At 32.3% G+C, this 20699-nt stretch overlaps 1 protein-coding gene across 1 annotated transcript; it reads left to right on the forward strand.

Annotated features, from left to right (window-relative positions):
• Positions 1–3903: 3903 nt before the first annotated feature.
• LOC124374721 (WD repeat and FYVE domain-containing protein 3-like) lies at positions 3904–9094 on the forward strand (the record flags this gene model as incomplete). The annotated part of the gene is made up of 3 exons (XM_046832888.1): positions 3904–4141; positions 6994–7052; positions 8332–9094. Coding segments are annotated over 3 exons (650 nt in total), but the record flags the coding sequence as incomplete, so codon positions are not given.
• Positions 9095–20699: the final 11605 nt, after the last annotated feature.

Here is a 20699-nt window from a genome sequence, read left to right on the forward strand (position 1 = left end):
TGAGCTGATTTGTACATATAAAAAATAAAGAAAAAAGTTTCATATAAAACATGTGGTCCTCGGAAAATGCTTCCTTACTGGGTTAATGGCCAATTGAAGATTTTCACCAAAAATTGTGTGCAGTGAGGTCAAATGACTGATTTGCCGCGTGTTTTATGAAGAGATTGGAAGAGATTATTTATAGGCTGAATGCAACTTTTTCTAACCGGGATTTTTAGATGAGAAATTTGGAATAAAGTTCATCTTCATAGCTGTAATCTCATTTAGTTTTTTTTGTTTTATTACTACAAAAAAAACAGAAATTAAAATAATTTTGAAAAACACCTTTTTTTTAAGGTTTTAAAACCGGACCCCCTAAAATTATTTTGTTAACATAGGCATTGAAGACCCACATTTTTACAAAGAATACTTGCAGAAAATTTTAATTCTGAATAAAAATTATGTGCACTACACGGTCTATTAACACGCGATACACGTATTAAGTTTTTATCTGGACATTTAATTTTACAACAAACATTTCTACCAAAGGCAAGAAATACGTATTTAGATAAAAATTTATTAACACCGTAATGTAATGATATAAGGTACCAGACAAATTAATTGATTAGCATACAATTGTTAAAATACGATTTTTAATAGAATTACATGACTCAACTAAAAAATAACAATAATACTATTTACTTTTTAGGGGATCTATCCAAATGGTTTACATCATGTACCTACAATATCTTTGTCACGATTAGCTGTAGCAGAAGGTAAATTATGTTTTTTATAAGTTGGTATCACATAATCAGGACTGTTCAACAATACAACTGCAATTTATTGAGGTAATCCATAAAATTATTTGTTACCAAATTCTGTACTAGTTTAATGAGTGCAATTTAAATACAATTATATTTACTTATCGTCGTTTGTTAGATGAAGTTGTTATTTTTTAAAGACAGTATACTTAACTATTCACAATTGCCAATGCCTTTTGTTATTTACAACGGATGAATAAAGAAATTATGCCCGGACATGGTATTTGTCCTTAGGCGTTTGTGACGGAAATTGCAACTCGCTAGCTACTGTCAGAATACCGGACAGAAGACGAATTTCTCCTAATCGCCGAGAGTTCCAAACCCAAAAACGATCCAGTGGATCCATTTCGTACCCTAAGAGTAACAGTGGTGCTCAAACTTTTTGCCTAGTATTAATAATTATCGGGATCGACCCTGCCCAGAATAATGCCTAGAATATGGAAGAGGCTATAATCATGGGCTACTGAAACGCCTAGTTCCTGGGTAGATCAGTACAACGCGGGCCGTCTTTTCTAGGCGGATTTCGCAGTGTCCTCCAGTCTGAAGTATGAAAAAACGGGAGAACTTTGCGCAATAACATAGCATGTTCCCTTACCATAAACAACAAGTTCAAAGTATTCAACCAACAGATCCTCCTCTTCGATTGGAATTTTGCAACTGGTTAATTAGAAACCGTCAACATCATAGAACCATTTTATTCACTGATGAAGCTCAAGTTACCCGAGATGGCGTCAACAACCTTCACAATGAACACACTTGGGCAGAGGGAAATCCACATAGTACAATCGTGCGCAACTTTCAACACAGATTTAGTGGTAAATGTATGGTGTGGACTCATTCATGATTCGATTAATAGGACCATTCATTCTCCGAGGACATCTAAATTCCCGCATGTACCTAGAATTCCTTACAGAACAACTACCACTATTATTAGAAGATGTTCCATTAGCAGCAAGGTGCAAATATTATTTATCAACATGATGGTGCCCCTGCCCACTTTTCCCATAATGTAACAATGCACTTAAACGAGCAGTTTCCCGGGCGATGGATTGGTCGCGGTGGACCACACACTTGGCCACCAAGATCACCAGATCTTACTCCATTAGATTTTCTGTATATGGGGTTGGATGAAGAACCTGGTGTACCAGGAAAAAGTAAATACACGTGAAGAGTTAATAAATCGAATTGAAGATGCCGCCGCACAAATCAAAAACAATCGTGCAGCGTTGCGGAGGATAACTCGATCAATCAGAAAGCGAGCTGCTAAGTGTTATTGAAGTACAAGGACTTGATTTTTGAACACCTGTTATGAAAGTGGTACGTAGTATTATAAGCTTTAGCTTTAGATGAAAAACATTAATTTATTTAAAACTTAATTTAAATTGCATCCTAATAAATCTTATGTGTAGGCTACTCTATGTCATTAAAATGCGGTTTTCCTTTGCTTTGGAATTTCTTGCTTGGTAGAATGTTTGTTGTAAAATTAAATTCCAGAAACTAATACTTCGCTGTTAATAGCCGTGTGGCACATAATTTTGTTCAGAATTAAATTTTCTGCAAGTTTCTTTGTAAAAATGTGGGTCTTCAATGCCTATTTAACAAAATAATTGTCCGTTAAACCTTAAAAAAGTGTTTTCAAAAATTATTTTATTTCTGTTTTTTGTAGTATAACAAAAAAACTAAATGAGATACAGCTATGAGATGAACTTTATTCAATTTCTCATCTAAAAATCCGTTAGAAAAAGTTGCATTCGCCTATAAATATCTCTTCATAAACACGCGGCAAATCATCATTTGACCTTCCTGCACACAATTTTTGGTGAAATCTTCAATTGGCCATAACCCAGTAAGGAAGCATTTCCCGGACCCATGTTTATATGAACTTTTTTCTTTATTTTTTTATAGTACAATCAGCTAAGAAAGTGCCGGTAACACTAACCGAATCACCCTGTATATATGAACAATTACTACCCACTTAAAAGAAATATTGTTTAGAGATATAGCAGATCCTACAGAGTGATCAGCACGACTGCGGGTGGCACATTGCATGCTTTCACATCAAGTTTGGGATTACTAGTCAAAGGGTTAACATCCAGCACCAGTATAGATGATTTTTCATTTCTTAATAAAATAATATGTGTAATAAGTAAGTAAATGAACTAAGAATAATAAATAACGCCTATGCCAATTATTTATTGATGTTAATAGAAATATATTATATTTTACCCTTGCACCCTTGACATGAAAGAAAACAATGAACATGGATTCGCTTTGGATTTACTCATTCTAGCCTTTTTAGAATCTGATGATTCCATAGTGTGTCATTCAGAAGTATACATAATTTCCAGATTGTATCTTTCCACTTGTTATCGAACCTTCTTCAATGTCTTTACAAGCAGACATTTACCACTGCTTTTGATCGTCTGTTCAAAACTTTCGGGAAAATTTGATGCACATCCACCTTGCTGAATTTTCAGTGATAATGGTGTGCACTGTTATCTTTACCAATATCAATTCAATTGATAGTTCTCGTTACATTTAATCACAGAACTAAATTCAGCAGTTGTTCAATATTCTTGGTTCTTGGCGTCATGCATGGAGCTTGTCCTCTATATTTTTTAGCCATGTGTTGAAGATCTTGTGCCAATTAAAAACTGCAATGTTTTACACACTTTCGTCTTTGAACACTTGGCATAACATGCCACTAAAACCTCAATCTAGTCTGACACAATTGTTTATAGATGACTGACCGCCTAGTGTATTGTGAAAGTCAGACCTCTCCCCCTACTAAGCCTGCTTAGTGCGAGTCACTACAACTCATATCAAAAAATAATTGTTTCCCGATAGTTTTTTACAAACCTCGCAATGGCACCACAAAACATGAACACAGACTAACTAATCAATCATCACTGGTCTATTTTCACTTAGAAGAAGAACATGTATTGGGAATCACAGTATGTAAGTAGAAAAAATAAGCAATGCATTTATATGCTGCTTTGACCTTTGTAAATATTATCATGGTGGTTAGTGAATGTGTTAATGTGGACTCTTAGTAATAACGAATTAGCCACCTAAAGTATTTGTTGTTGTTGACCTCTTACAGGATGCAAGCAAAATGGTGTGCAGTTAGGTGATGTAGTTCTGCCACCCTGGGCCAAAGGAGGACCCAAGGGAGTTTCATCCGCGTACACAGACAGGCACTGGAGTGCGGACTATGTGAGCCAACACCTCCATGAATGGATAGACCTCATCTTTGGCCACAAACAACAAGGTCCTGCTGCCGTCGACAGTGTCAACCTCTTCCATCACCTCTTCTATGAGGGCAATGTGGACATTTACAGGTATAGTGAGAGTTCATCCATGTACACTGAAAGGCAAAGGGAACAAACTGAGTAAGCCCAACACTTGCATAAGTGTGCAGACTTCATGTATGGCCACAAGCAATAGTGTCCTGCTGCCCTCGACAATTTCAATATCTTCTGTCAACTCTTCTACAAAGGACAATATTTTAATCATATCTTCCTAGTTCTTTTTATTACTGGAGTGAAAAGACAAGACATTGCCAATTTCAATGCATTATATCAGTAGAATAAGATTTAAAATTCATTTATGTTACTTGTAGTTGTATATAATACTAGCTGTTTCCCGCGGCTTTGCACGCTTATCGTAAGCTTTGCCCGTGGTTGAGCACTTTCTGGTTCAAGCGAAATATGTTTACAACACCGATGTAGAATTGCCCTTGTTGCCATGATCAGGAAAATCTGTCAATAGTGTATGTTTTTATATTTGTATCCTTACATGTACTTTATTATAAAGTGGTCTTCTATTCAATTTTTAAGTTCAATCAATAATTTATTTTTAAGACAAAATATACACCATCTTAGCGCCTTCAAATAGTTTTTGGCTACTTAATATATGTAACTGTGTCGTTGATTGCAGTTTATAACTTGCAGGCACTTTAAAAACTTTCATGTTTTGTTAGCACTGCCTGGTGGCGAATTACACCCAATGGGCATAGAATATAAACCTTTCTCCATCGAAAAATGCATATACATACAAATTTTCATAACGATCGGTCAAATAGTTCACGATTCCATACAGGACAAATACACAAACATTCATTTATATATATATACTAGCGGGCCCGGCGCGCTTTGCTGCGCATTTCAATAATTTTTTGCAAAAGTTGCCCGCGGCTTCGCACGCAATTTCCCGTTGAAAACAGTACACTATATTCACTTATTCTTTTTCTATCACATTCTAAACATTGCTGAGATAATTGATAGTCGTTCCATCGTGAGCCTCTTGGGCGTATTATGAAGGTATGTACCATATTTCCTGCCTCTATCTAGCTGTTACCCACGGCTTCGCACGCAAATCTTAAGAACCGAAGTCCTTATATTACTTAGTAAATTTTTTTTTTTACTATAATAAATTTTAGATTAAATTAGTTATATCTCCGATGCCACGATTGAGCTTGCTTTGTTGTCTCGATCGAGAGAATATGTACACACGGAGTTTTGAGAACCATACTTCTGTCAAAAAAAACAACTAAGGTTGATTTTATAAACATTCTTTATATTTGTAGCCAACGTAAGATAGTAATTATGATATCTGCATTACTCTTCTGATCAAGCATGAGCATGGTTTATATTAAATTAAATATTGCAGTTAAAGGTGAATTTTTACGTCAAATTTGAATTGTATTATCTGGATAGTAAAGTCTATGTTTAACAGTGATTGCAAAAACAGTTTAAACAAAATTTGTCGTTTCTCTTAAGCTTACTCTATGCTTTAAAACTATAAGTGTAATATATGTTTACAAAGAACAGCTGATTAAAAATTTGAAAAGACGTTAATATATGTTTGCTGCAATGCATTTCTTATGGGTATTTCTGTAACCAGTGGGGCGGAATCCTGAATCGGGAAAGGGATGGGCATAGCTTATAAACCTTCTCCGTGGAAAAATACATATACGTACAAATTTTCATCATGATCGGTCCAATAGTTCACGATTCCATAAAGGACAAACATACAAACATTCATTTATATATATATATATAGATAGAAGATAAGGAGTATGTTCCATCAGTAGTATTGTGTGAAAAGCTATGTTGAGGTTGCATTTGAAATTTCAAGTCTATGGCTCATTTCATTTTTGAGATGCCTCACAGACAGACAAACAGATAACACAAACAGTTAAATTTTATTTCTCCTAGCAGGACAAAAGAAAAATTCTATTAGCCTATCAAGTGATAGGCTTCATTGCTCTGAGCTGAAATCTCATTGATTGACATACACCATAACAGAACTCTTCTTCCCTGTGTAAAAATGAAGTTTCATGTAGAACTTAGTCTATAAATGAAATCTTTCTCCAAGATATCTTGCTGATAGTTAGTAAAGGTGAATCGTTCAAACAGGAACTCCATAACTGGAAAGGTTATGGAACTGATACAACGTTTAAAGTTTCACTGGAACTGTCACAGCACAGCAACCTTTGTAATTTAGTTGTGGGTATGATCGTTGCAACTAGAACTACCTCATATGAACAAATAAAGGTTCCATTGGAACTGTCATAAAAACAAATATAATAAATTAATTTTATGTGTGTGAAAAAAATTATATATAATCGTATTTAGGTTGTTTACAAATTTATTTATTCCGCAGTTTTCTCCCGTAAGGCAAAAATGTTCCCTAATGCTCAGCTAAATTCCATGGAGTGATAGGCACAATCCCCAAACTCGATATTTGTTGTATAGAAATGAAGTTTCATTCAAAATTTCAAGTCTACAAATTTGTTTATTTTCAAGATATCATGCCAACAGACAGAAATGAAATTTTTCCTTGAGTGTTAGGCTTTGCTCAACAACAGATTTAACTTACAAATTAAGTTCATTTTTGGCAAAGAGCTGATAATTTTTGAATGGTGTGTACTATATATATTTATAATAATAGTATTATTTTATTCTTATAACTGGATTTTTGAAACTCCTGATCTTATCACAGTATAGTTACCTTATTTTTGTTGGTTTCAGTATCGACGATCCTCTCAAGAAGAATGCCACAATCGGCTTCATAAACAACTTTGGCCAGATACCAAAACAGCTGTTCAAGAAGCCGCACCCTGCCAAAAAGCTGAATCATCGTTCCTCAGTGCTAGATCCAGGACCTCTTAATACCCCTCTCATGTCAGAGGAGACTGTTCTACCACCAATCTGGACAACCTGAAGCCTTCCCTTCAACCAATTAAAGGTAAATATTACCCCAATTATATTAGCATAGTTGATAATACACAGGGACAGAAGAGAATTAGTATCTTCGTGCATTACTATGAAATCTGCCTCATCTATTTGTGAACGACAGCTTATCGGCATTACCTAAATTACTGATCGCAAAAACGTGATTTTTTTTTGTAATTTGAGTATGAAAAAAAAGCATAGATAGATTACTAAATTAGCAAATCATCATGATTTTGTCAATAATATATTGCTTTCAGTTAGTATTTTTCTTTAATTTGTCATTCAAAACTGTCTTGATATTTACAAGTATTAAATTCCTATGTATTTATTGTGTTTGGGCTGCAGAACACTACACACACACAGCAAAGGTAACATGGTAAGATTATTGCTGTAAAAAATGTTTCTTCAATCTATACATATATTTCCCAGTTTAATTAACAAAATATGCCCCAAAATATTGATTTGTAAAGATGTAACTTTTTGTACATTACTTTTGTAATGGTTATCAAAAACGCTCTTAAAGTCACAGATTTTGTTGTTGCAAAGATCACTGAAAGTCACTCCTCAGAAGTAGACACTTGTCTTGTAATCGTCAAATTTTTATATTACATTCGAGTACTGTATTCAGAAGATACAAGACAGATTTCGTAGACCTTCTGGAACTTTCTGGGGTTATGTTGTAAATTCTAAACACCCCAATATACTTACTGCACTTACAAGTCTGTCATTATTTCAACTTCAATTTATCTGCTTTTAACTTTAACAAAGTAATTATTAGCTTTTTACTAACTTCTTAAACTTAACTATTGTATGTTTAGTACTATTTGTGACCATATTATGACAGTCACATTATTTATAAAACAACTCTTAAAACCAACTTTGTTGTCTTATATGGAAAAGTCAGGGGAATTTCTTCAAGCCAGTTTGCTGAATAAGAAAAATTACTATTTTAGTAGCAATTTTGGTTTGAATTGGCTAAAAATTATAAGCCAATATATACAGATTGGCTGACTGACGCTGGTGCTAGAGTGGGAAAATTCGAATGAATGAGCAGTAGGATGGATGGAATAAATTGTATGAAAGTAACCTAGATGTCATGTACGAATCCAAAATTTTAGTCTATTTTCTTCCTTGACAATTGCTATAACATGTACATGTTCGAAAGCAATAAAAATTGTTATTATTATTATTACATCAAATATACACAAATATTCTAAATTCTAAAAATGTTGATTAAGCCTTATAATGCATATATGGAACCTGAAAATTAACTAAAGCATAATTCTTTACAGAACTAAAAGGTCCTGTGGGTCAAATCCTACAGTTTGAGAAGACAGTGCAGGCAGTAGAGCAGAATAAGGTGTTGGTGCCACCTACATGGTCACGTTACGTGGCGTGGGGTTTTGCTGACCACAGTCTGCGGATCGGCAGCTATGATAGTGACAAGGCAGCCATGGTGTGTGAGGAGGTGATGCAAGGCAGTGGTGAAGTGGTTGCCTGTGTCTGTCCTAGCAGCAAGATCATTGTCACTGCAGGCACTAGTTCGGTGAGTACATCCTACAAGCGTTGTGTAGTTTTACTTAAGTTTTCAAGTCCACAGGTTATCCAAGCAATAATACATATCTGTCTTCAATTCCCCACATAGTTTTGAGAAGGATCCTTAAAATATTTTGTCGTAATTTTACTTAACAATTACTTGCTAAAACATATCAAACTACGTTTTGTTATGAGAGAGGAGATTTTCAAGTTTTTCTTGATCACTGGTAGTTTTTGTGATGTATTACACAATACAGTTAATTTATCAACAATGGACTGTTCATTACAGTTCAAACAATGAACGATGGTCTTTCTATCATTTCTTTTTTTATCCTGTCATAACTTTGAACTGAGGATGTGTTAAAGATGATACAGTTTATGTGCCTCCATTTCCTATTGCTTCCGGATGAACCACAATATTGGATAATAGCATTATCACTAGCAACAGTGAATCCAGATATTAAATAGGATAAATTCAACTATTAGTACACATATGTTAAGTATTCAAAATTACCACTTTTTTAACATACAAGGGCTATTCAGAAAGTAAGAAACGTTTTTTACCTGACACCACCAAATTTTACCTGGTGCACGCAAATTATGTATGTATTGGTATGCTCTTGCTCGGCACCTCAGTCAGCACCAGTCTTGACAATGGGAAACATACCTGAACTGCCCGTTTTTGAAGTTGAAAACTTCTTTAGGCGCGTTGAGCGTTTTGGTAGAGGGTAAAATCCTCGTTTCGCGTCACCGACATGCTAATGATACTAACCTGCATGAAAAAGTCAGTCTCGCTGTGTATTTTAACCGTTAGACTTGGCCGCGGACTACTAACCTGCATGAAAAAGTCAGTCTCGCTGTGTTAAAACTGTCCCGGCGGAGTATGAAAACAGACTGCGAAAATCAGTGACCTTTACGGCTTCCTCTCGCGATTTAAAAGTGAAGCCAATGTCGTACAATTCTGTAAGATGCGTCAAATTAAAGCTCTTAATATTGGCAATCTATTGGTTACATTTTTAAATATTAAAAAAAATTTTGAAAATAATTTTGATTATTGTTTACATTTTACATAGCGTTTACAATGACAAGAAAAAAGTAGTAAGCGAGGATTTTTTTTTTTTTTATTTTTTGGTCAGACAAAATTTGTCAGCGAGAAAGTTGTGTGAAAATAGATGAATATTTTTTTTTTTGTAATTTATCATTTTTTTATTGGAAGTTTAGTTTAGCCTGTAGTAGCGTATGAAGTGATGAGTGAACGTTTCTGCCGGAACTGTAGTTGGCGCATTGGCTTACTGATACACGTATTAAACTCAATAAATTAGTTTATTGTGCAATAAAAATACCTTTACGAAAGAACCAAGTTCATTTAACTAATTTATTAGTTTTAAAAATATTGTGGGTTTAATTGTTATTGCAATTATATACTTTATCCGTAGCAATAACTGTATTATTTACAACGGTGTTCAACTCACTGTTGTTCACTCGGTGTTTACTCACTTGTATTCTATGTTTAACTAACTATTAATATTGAGCAATTACAACATATTTTTATACAGATAAATGAATAATGAAAAACAACGAATATATTTTTAAACATTTTTAATATTTGTACGAATATTTGTATTTAAAATTTAGCATTATTCATTTTAATTATGTTTTTAATATTTAACCTCTTTATCATGAAATGAGTATTATTACGGTATAAGATTTATCTTACTAGCGTGGTAAAATAGATTTCTAGTTATTTGATAATTATTTTTTTCGTAGATTTTAAAATTGGAAAAATTAAAAACGCGTCACATTTACAATTACAGATGTACTGCTACTATAACGTATTGTTAATTACTCTCAACTTAATAGTTCTGTTTTCACTTCTATCGGCAGTCCCACGACTGCTACTGTGTTTTTTTTTTTTTTTTTTTTTCTAATTTGAAATAAAATGTGTGTGCTGCAATTGAAAATCCCATCAGTTGTGAAGTGCAGTTTTGTAATTCATTTTTTGTTGGTAAAAAATTTAAAACCAATAAAAAATTCATCGGGAACTGTGTGAAGTATAGGGGAAACAACGTAATAATAGAAAGTGGTGGATTCAGCTTGGCAGAACAAATGTTCATGATCAAGAGAAGAGTAAAAGTTCTGAGCATTGTGACTGACAATCTGGTCACTAAAGTTGACGAAAAGATTCGTGAAAACTGCTGTTTCACAATAACTGAGCTTTCTCTATATTTCCCACAGGTTTCACAGAATTTTTTTGTTTCAAAATATTTCACAGAATGTAGGCTACCACAAATTTTGTGCAAGATGGGTGCCAAAAATGTTTACATAGAGAACATCGGATGGGGGCAGCTTTAACGCTTTGGAGGCCTACCACAGCCATAGTGATGCACTACTGGATCAAATCGTAACAGGAGATGAAAAACTGAGTGAAACATGTCAATTGTGAGAAAATAACAGTCCGTGGATAGGGGGCACATAAATTCCCCAAAAACCAAGGAAATATCTGTAAATTTTGTCGGCAAGGTAGATCATGGCATCAGCGTTCTGAGACAGGCAAGGAGTTCTTATTAATTTTCTCAAGCATGGTGCAACAATAAACTCTGAGCAATACTACCAAACATTAGAAAACCCTAGGAGAGCTGTCCAAAGCAAGCGTGAGCAAAATTTTTACTTTTTTGAGTGATTTTTTACTTTTTCCCAAAAATGAAGACCTGGTTAGCAGCAAACACAGCGTTTTGATGATTAGGAGCTCCAGGTAAGTGTCACTGAGTGGCTGAGATCACAGGACACAGGAATTTTCCACTTGTCCACCACTCTGATAAGTGCCTGAATTCGTTTGGTGATTATATAGAAAAGTAGTATTTTAGTCTCTCTTTCACACATATAAATATAATCAAATGTTTTTCTTTTACTTGGTTTTTTAAAAATTCCAAAACTTTCCTTACTTAAGCCCTCGTATTTTTGTGGTTCTCAGAGGAAAACAACTATCTTGACAGTTTTCTTCATGAAAATTTAAAAATTAAGAACAAATTATACACAAATCCAAATTATGGGTTATGTGTACACAAAACCCATAGAGTAGTATATCATTTCAATAATTTTGATCGTTGGAACTAGAGAATGCATCAAATGTATCTAATAAGTATATAGCCTTATATTTTTCTCAGAAAATCAAATTTTGTTTTTTGAGTAGTAGTTTATCACTTTTCACAGCATGTATTTCTAAAGCATAAAAATCAGTTACAAAAGTTAAATATTGTAAATAATTCACACTGTTTTATGTAGATAAAAATATGAGTGCAAGAGCTGTTTTAACCGGAAAAGAAATATACAGGTAAGCCATTCTACTGGCATATAGTAGCAACTCATAGCACTGAAAGAGTTCATATTTTTTATTGCAGACATTGACGTATTAGCATTTAAATCTCTGAAATCCAGAGTCATTTATCCTGGGAGAAGTACAATCTACTGAAAGATAACTTCGGTCCTTGGCATTTAATTAGCTGTAGTTAGTGCAATATTAACATTTAAACCTTCCAAAGCCATTTACCTGGAGAAGTACAAGCTATTCATTCTATTTCTAAAAATCATCTTGAACCTGTACCCTTTGGATTTTTAAAATTTAACTAAGCAAAAAATGTTAAATTGGGTTTCAAAATTGTAACCCCGACTTATTAATAAGAAAGTGATAAATCCTTCAACTGTGGTTGTATACTCACAGTGTCATTCTATTCATAATAATATTGTAAATGCAAAAGTGCCTTTGTTTTGTTTGTTTTGTTTTGACGGGCAATCCAATCAACATGAATATTTTTGCGGTTCCTGAGATGAGTATAGGCCTATGCTTATTTCGAAAATCCATTCCGGACTACACCCAACTGGTCTTTAAAGTAGTGAAAATTCCCATCTTGGTCTCTAAAGTTGTGTAATATTAATTGAATGAGCTGTCAAATGTAATCAACTGTTCTGTGTAAAACATTGTTTATTAATTTCAATTCGTTTACATTTATAGTGAGTAAATTTTTCAAGCAGTCAACAATAACTATACTAGATGAAATTTGGTACTTACGTATATCGACCACTCTCTATTATTATTTTAAAACATCAACATATTTGGTAATTTAGAAGCATGGTTGTTGTTAAGGTAACTGCCCACAATAGACGTCCGGTGTTATCTTATCGCAATACCTGTCCCTTACCCACTGGTCAAGGTTTCAGCGACCAGCCGCGCTCCAGCGATAACGATAATAGTGGATTCATGATTTATTAAATTTTTACACGGTACATAATTGCCTTTCCATTACAATTCAATTTATATTTCTGATCAGCCCCTCTAGAATTTGATATTTTACTGATAGGTACTATCTTGAGGGATGTTTTTCTTTCGTTGACATCAGCCCAGGGCGGCACCAACCGAAGCCCGTGCTGATGGCCGGAGGCACTCGCATTTTTGGTGGCGGAGTGTGATCAAGAATAAAAACAAGTTTTGTGTGTATTTTTCAATGAAGAGTTTAGTTTTTGTCTGGTAATGTTTGTTTTTGTTGAATTTTTGTGTTTGTAGAAATGTAGGGGTTGTGGTCGATATAATACGTAAGTACCTGAAATTTCACTGAACTGTTCTTTTGAGTTAATGTACCAATTCCAGCTCTAAATATTTTATAGCATTTAAAAAAATTGACTTTAAATTTAAAACCCATCTTAGTTCTCTTTTGACGGAAGTAGGCTTCTTTGATCTGTGTTATATATTTTCTTTATCGGAAAATAAAACAACATAAACTATGGAACAAAACATACTAAGGACAAAGTAAATTACAATGGCCATAATTATAACTTTTTGACGTACTTTCTTGATTGTGGCAACAAGGTAAAATAAAAATTAACATTGAAAAATATAATTTACTCGGACCAGCAGTGGTCATAAAAGTGCAACGCCTACTAAATTTCATACAAAGCAGCGGATAACTGTTAGCAATGCAGATATGAGGACAATGCAGTCGAACTTTTGTTATACATTTAAAGACTGTTATGTATATAATCTGTGAAACCTCTCTGTTGTCTTTTGACAAAAGTAGGCTTCTTAAGAGCTGTGTATGTATATATATATTTTCTTGACCGAAAGAGAGAGGCAAAATCAGCTTTGGCACAAAAAACATACTAAGACCGGAGTTACTTAAAATTACTTATAACTATACACTTTTTTAAAATATTTTCTTGATCATGGGAAGAAGGTAAACTTAACATTGGCTGTCAGAAATATAATTCACTTGAAACCAGAAGTACATATATAGGTGAACAAAAACCTACGAAAATTGAATGGAAAGCTGCAGGTAACTGCTAGTAAAATATAAAGATAAGAAAGTATTTTCTAAAGTCACATAATGGTTTTTTGATTGAAAAGTAATTCTTGGAATTTTAAAATTGAAACTTTGAAGCGATACTGTAGCAAAGGCAGTGAAATATACAGTTGAAAAGTTGTACAGTTGTACAGATAGTAATAAAAAATGGTTAAATAAAAATTTGAGTAGCCTAAACAAAACATTAAGCTATCCCTATTAACTTGTTCTCTCTAAAAGATTATAATAACACATAATGTTTGTCAGCAAAACATAAAACACTGTGCTTAGTCAGTAGTCAAAGAGTTAAACCATGGAAACTATAATGACAAATCTAGCATGTTATTTATTCTTCATCTTACTATAGAAGAGTTAAGCAATGAGATCTAAACTACATGTTAGTTGTTAACTACTTACCTTTATCCTAAAGCTGTTTTCAAAAAGGAATGTGCAATAAAATGCTACAAAATTAGAAACAAAACAAAGGAAATCAAAACTGCTTTGAGAGTATGTCTTTGAATTTGATGGATAAATCTTGATTCAAGATATAAATTAGGTATGTTAACAAAAGGAGTGATTTTTAAGATAAACTATTTAAAACAATGAATTACTACATTTTGTGCAGATACCAAACAAAGGTTTTTTCTGAAGAATCTGATTTTTTAAATTATTCCGAGAAATAAATTAAATTTGTAATTACCACGCTACCAACCAGTGAAACCTACGTCTCCCAAAAACAATAATTCATCCAATGATATAGAATGTTAGTGAGTGCTCATTATAGATAATGTTTTTTAATTCTCAAAAGATTTATTGTTAAAATAATTTTGCTTATTGTTACATGTTTAAAAAAAACAGATGGGTTGTATCGTTTTGAAGGGTTAACATTATTATTTGGTAACATAACTAAATTTTGTTTTTGTTAAAGTTAATTTGTTAAATAAGCAATGTCTTATCTATTGAACTTTACATTTCAAAGTAGAATGAACCATCATTCTATCTATTGCATGTTTGGATGGGGAAATGTTATATTCTCCTATTAAGGCGATTTTCATTCACTGAAGTTGCATATTTTATCTTCCAAAATTCTACAATGGAGTTCCACCAGCTAAATTATGTAAATATTACTTTTTGTTAACTTACGAAATACTGTAAACTATAGCATTACAGACCTAGCTTATTCAACAGTGAAACACTATGAGGTGTTCGACTCATTAAGGATTTTATTATGCTTTATTAAGAAGTAAGCATTTTATCTTTGGAGTACTGACAGAGTGAGTTCTTGTGATCAGAGAGCAAACTACTTTTCAAGCCTCTAGTAATCAATATTTATGATAATTTTCTAATAAGTTAAATTAATTACTGTAATTATGGCTTTTTATAGTCTAATGATATTTTGTAAATTAGGACATAGTAGTAAAAAAGTCATTACGTGAGTAACTATTAGTCTTATGAGAAAAAACCTAGTACAATTGTTTAATGTTTTTAAATTGTTAATATGAAGAACATTTTCATTGAAAATAATACAGGTGTTTTCAAACTTGTGCATTTATTTAAATTGTGGGATAAAAAAAAAATTATTTCTTAACATTACACTTACGACTCAAAAGACCCAAAATTCCATATGTTCAAGCCTTAGCACACAATATTTACAAAGAGTTTGTACATTTTTTGTGAATAGTATTGTAGTTTTCTTTGATTTCTCATAATTAGCTAAGAAAACAAGGAAAAAATTTTAAGGAGTACCTGAAATTACTTTACATCATTATAAAGGATTAAAGTTTGAGGATAGCAAAAGAACTTGTCTAAGCAGTATTACTTTTCAATTGTGTAAGATGTTTGAGCTGATGAATGAAAAACTTAAGTAAAGTCTTTACATCTAAAGTAATTTGTGATTGTATAGGAATTATTTTTTTCTCAGTGTATGAAAAAATTGTGTATACTTTGTTCCGTTCTTTAAGATGACCCTGAGAACTGCTTACTTTCTTACCTGAAGCTCAAAGAACGAACGCCCATGTTATATGTTTATACAGTATACATATTTATATACATATATATAAACATGCTTACTGGGAGTGATGATGATCAATGATGATAGCAATCCGTGTCCACATAAGAAAGAAAGATGTTTGATAACGCATTCCAAACATTTTGGTCATTATCTTGACGTTTGTTTAGTCTGGTGACAATTATTCAAGTTTACCTCACAATCTTTCTTATATAATATGCTATTTGATTTAAAATTTACCATATTATTGTGAAGTATCACTTTGGTTATTGAACATGTTTATACAGAATTTTAAGTAATACATTATTTACAAAATAATCATTGAATGTGTATAATATTCAACTTTAATTTTAAACAATTTAATTACAAACCATTTATGTAAAGAATTTTTGTTTTATATTCTAATAAAAAAGGTGGGGGATACCAGTGATTTTATAAACACCTCACATTTATACTTATCATCTCACAGCTAAGTTGTTGACCACGCATGATGTTGACAACAAGCTTCATCACGTCACTAACAACCTCTCACCAATAATTAGAAATCAAATTCTCTACTTCTTTCAATGTAAACTACCACCTGGACAAAAGTGCTTTTTATACAGCACTTATAGCTGCAAATATAAATGAAAATAAACTTCTGTCGAGTTCTTAGTTACACTTTTTCTATGGAAAGTGTGAATAAATGTTTAAAATTACATTTTCTTGTTTAAGGAAACACAATTATTGAGCACCTTTAAAATTGAATATTCATATGGTTTGACACTGGTGTTCTTTATATAAATTCTGTATTTTAATATATGAAATAATGCATGATATCAGAATCAGAATCAGAATCATTTTTTATTGCCATTTTTCTTTACAGAATTGACAAAGTCAGTCATAAAAAACAATACATATTACAATAATGTACAGTTAAAAAACAAAAAACAACACAGTAAAATATACTGGCCTACAAAAAGTATGGACATTTCATATGATGGGATAAACGCTAAGCATTAATAGCTACCTCTGAATTCAGAAACTCGTTTACAGAGTAGAAGGCCTGAGTGATGAGCCATTTGGAAATTTTTGATTTAAAAGTTTGTTAAATCTAACACCCTCAACATTTCGGGAAGCTTGTTAAAGAGCTTGATTTGCAAATATTTATGACTCTTGCTGTATTTGGTTAATCTCATTGTAGGCAAAACTAAAGTCATTAGCATGTCGTGTGTGATAATTATGTATATTGTTAAAACTTGTAAAATCTTCTACGTTTTCTCGTTACATGAATTAAATTTTGAAAAATTAAAAATGCATGGAAGAGTCATTATATTTATTGTTAATAAAATATGATTTACAGCTATCCCTATAACCTAGACCAAAACATAATTCTTATAGCTCTTTTCTGCCACAGGAAAAACTCTTTCTGCACCTACACTATTACCCCATATAAAATGTTAGCATTTACAACAAATGAGAATGAAAAAAACTAAAGTAAGCAATTTTAAGTAACTTATTACTAACACAGCTCTTTAGTTTTACGTAGTAAAAAACAAACTCTTGACAACTTTGAAATTACATTATTTGTATGCTCATGCCAGATAAGCTTAGAATCTAAAGTTATCCCTAAGAGCTTCACCGGTTTCCAATATAGAGTCTTGCATTTCAATACTTCTTAGAGAGAATAGTATGTTTTCAGTTTTATTATCATTCATTTTTAAGAGATTAGACTCAAACCACATAGAAGCTGTATTGATTACTCTATTAGTGTTACTAAGAACATCATGTACATCAGTTTGCCCTTTACTATTATAGATGTATCATCCGCGTACAATACGGTATTACAGTTTCAAATTGTAAAGTTTTAAGGATATGCCTTAAAAAGTATTTACAAATAAGCTTTTATTTAAAAAGATTGTAAATATCTAAATTTAAAAATGTTTTAAATTGTATTTTTGAAACATTCTGAACATACCAATATACAACTTAACAATGTTAACCCTTTGAATGCCGACGTCCGATTTTACCGGACGTTCGGGAAAAAGTCTCTAAAAATTGTAACTTTTAATATTTTTAAATATATATCATATTGAAATGTTTTTGAAGGAATCGTTCTTTTCAAAATAAATTGTTATAATAACACTTCTTGATCAAACTTTAAATTATGAACTCACATATTATAAACATTTTTTGGTTGCCATAGCTACCGGAAACAATGTGACAATAGTTTCTTAAAAGTTGTATAACTTACTCATTATTGAAGATAATAATATAAATTTCTCAAGATTTACAGGACAATTTGCATACACTTTCCAGTGATATGGACTAAGAAAAGGATATGAACTTTTTTGGTCATAATGATTTGGTTGAAAAATGAAATTTAAAAAGAATTTTGAATTTTTTTTAGGTAAGTCCATTTTTGGTATTCCTAAAATTTAGTGTTATGGTAACTTTGTTATTTTATGTTAATTAAACAGAGTTTTCAGAGAAAAATAAAAAAAGAATCATGTTGATAGCTTATTAAAATAATCGAACTGTGAATTTTTTACTAAAACCTTGCAAAATGCCCACGCATAAAAGGGGCTAGGCAACTTTTAGAGATGACGCACCCACTAGGAAAAATAATTACTCTGTGGCAACTTTTCAAATATACCCACTCAATAAATACTTGGCACTCAAAGAGGATTATAATTAATTGCTATTTGTTTCTGTGGAAGAGTTTTTGTCATAGTCAAACAGCTATAAATACAAACAATGTAATAATATAATTATAGATGTATATATCAAATTGGTATGATTAAATTTAATTTTTAGACGAAATAATAATTGTGCATTATCTGTAGATTGTTCACCAGTGCTTCACTGACGAAGGATTTTGTAATGCCACAATATTCAAGAAAAAGTTAGCAATGCAATTACATTTGGAAAGAATGTTTAAATGTACGTTTCCTTCAAACTATAATGCTGTGAAAATGAAACCTCTTAGTAATATAGCTCCCTTGTGTTTACTTTTTCTTGCTAAAGTTCACATTGGTTTATTGTAGTTATACATTAATTTATGATGATAAATTAAATAACTTTCATTTTGTAATTCAAACATTTTTGATTCCTAATTTCATACCAAGTTTTTGCAATATTGATATAATTTCATTTCTTAGAATAATTAATTAAAATACCATTTTTTAATTTTTTTTTTTCAATTATACATTGAAAATAATGCCAACAAATACTGTATCTAGTTAAAACTGTAATAATAGTATATTTATTTCAATATGGTATATAATCTTCTAATATACTATGTATAAATCGAGGGCTCGACAAAGTAAACTAATGGTAAGTTATTAATAGAGGTGAAATAACTAGAATAACCTGTCTTAGAAACATTAAAAAAACTTGGTCCCAGTAGTTGTGTATACTTAACAACAATTTTAAAAATATTCTATCACTATCGTAGCGTTTTAATTTTCAGTAACCATAAATCTTGAAAATTACAATTGTTTCAAGGAATCATACTAAGCACCTTCATATATTTTAACATTCAAGAACATTAATATGGCCTGCATTTGTAAATATTTAAAAGATATTGGGCAGAAAGTATTTGTCCAAAGAGCAATTGAATAGAAATTCGCTCTATTGGCAATGTACTTTTTCGGAGATTTACATTAAAGTTACCAACATTTAATGTTGTTAAGAGCAACAATATCTATTTGTCAGATTAGTTGCACTTTAATTTTACTAGAATACATTCAAAGTTTTTAATTAGGAATGCCGGATAATTATATGTCTCAAATGTATAAACACAAATTGACTGTCACAATATTAGTATGAGTCAGTATAAAGTGTATAAAGAGTTGGATTTATTTAGTTTGATGTAAGAGTGAGAGAGTACAATTTGCTAGATCGTTCAAGAACTGTTACTTTATTCATTCTGGTTTCTTAGCTTGTTTCAATATGACTGTATGAAACTATATAAGGAACTGTTTTCAGTGTTACTGCACTGTCTTTATGGGGGAACCAAACCTTTTATTTTTGAGTGTTTGCAACATTATATTGATTTTTCTTTGGTGTGATGTAAACTCAACTTTCATTTACTGAAAATACATCTTCTTCTATCTCCCCATTGGGCACCCCAAATAAGTTGTATGGTAATAATGTCTTGAGTTTGGAATTGCTACATAGTTTTTTCCCAAAAAAACCATGACCGAAACTGAAAACCCTCGCATATGACATCGATTACATGGTTACCTTGGGAATAAGAAGAACAAGTTCGTTTCAATGTTTTGTTGAAGCCAGCTTGGAATGATTGTGTCTGTAAACATGAGTTTTCAGTTGATCTTTAGATATTGTTCCAGACCACGTACACCGTAACAGACAATTGGTAGAAGTCTGTATTCCAACACCATTTCTCGTGGTATTCTAAGTCTCATTTGTTAAAAAGAAGAGCAGCCCTTGATGAGCTGCAGAAGTTAGGAAGGTAAGCTGGCCAATAATCTGCTGAGAGGTGGAATGGTTGTGTTTTCTCACTGGGAAGAAGGTTTGCGCGTACAGCATGCGGGGCACCTGGCTGGAGGTTGTCATCACAGTCAGAGCAGGGACCGCGTGACCATTAACACAGAGAGCGGATGAGACATTCAGTCGGTGTTATAACTAAACAGAGGCATTTGTTGCTATTTTCATATGATAGGTACTGGCAATACTTTTCTCCACTATTGCTACCTGGAAAAAACATAAAGTATATTTACTTTAAGAAAATAACTGAGAACACCTCGTTAATATAATCTAACCTTATATATTGTAATTATTA

Source organism: Homalodisca vitripennis, unplaced genomic scaffold, assembly GCF_021130785.1.
Source record: "Homalodisca vitripennis isolate AUS2020 unplaced genomic scaffold, UT_GWSS_2.1 ScUCBcl_9771;HRSCAF=18379, whole genome shotgun sequence".
Lineage (NCBI taxonomy): Eukaryota > Metazoa > Arthropoda > Insecta > Hemiptera > Cicadellidae > Homalodisca > Homalodisca vitripennis.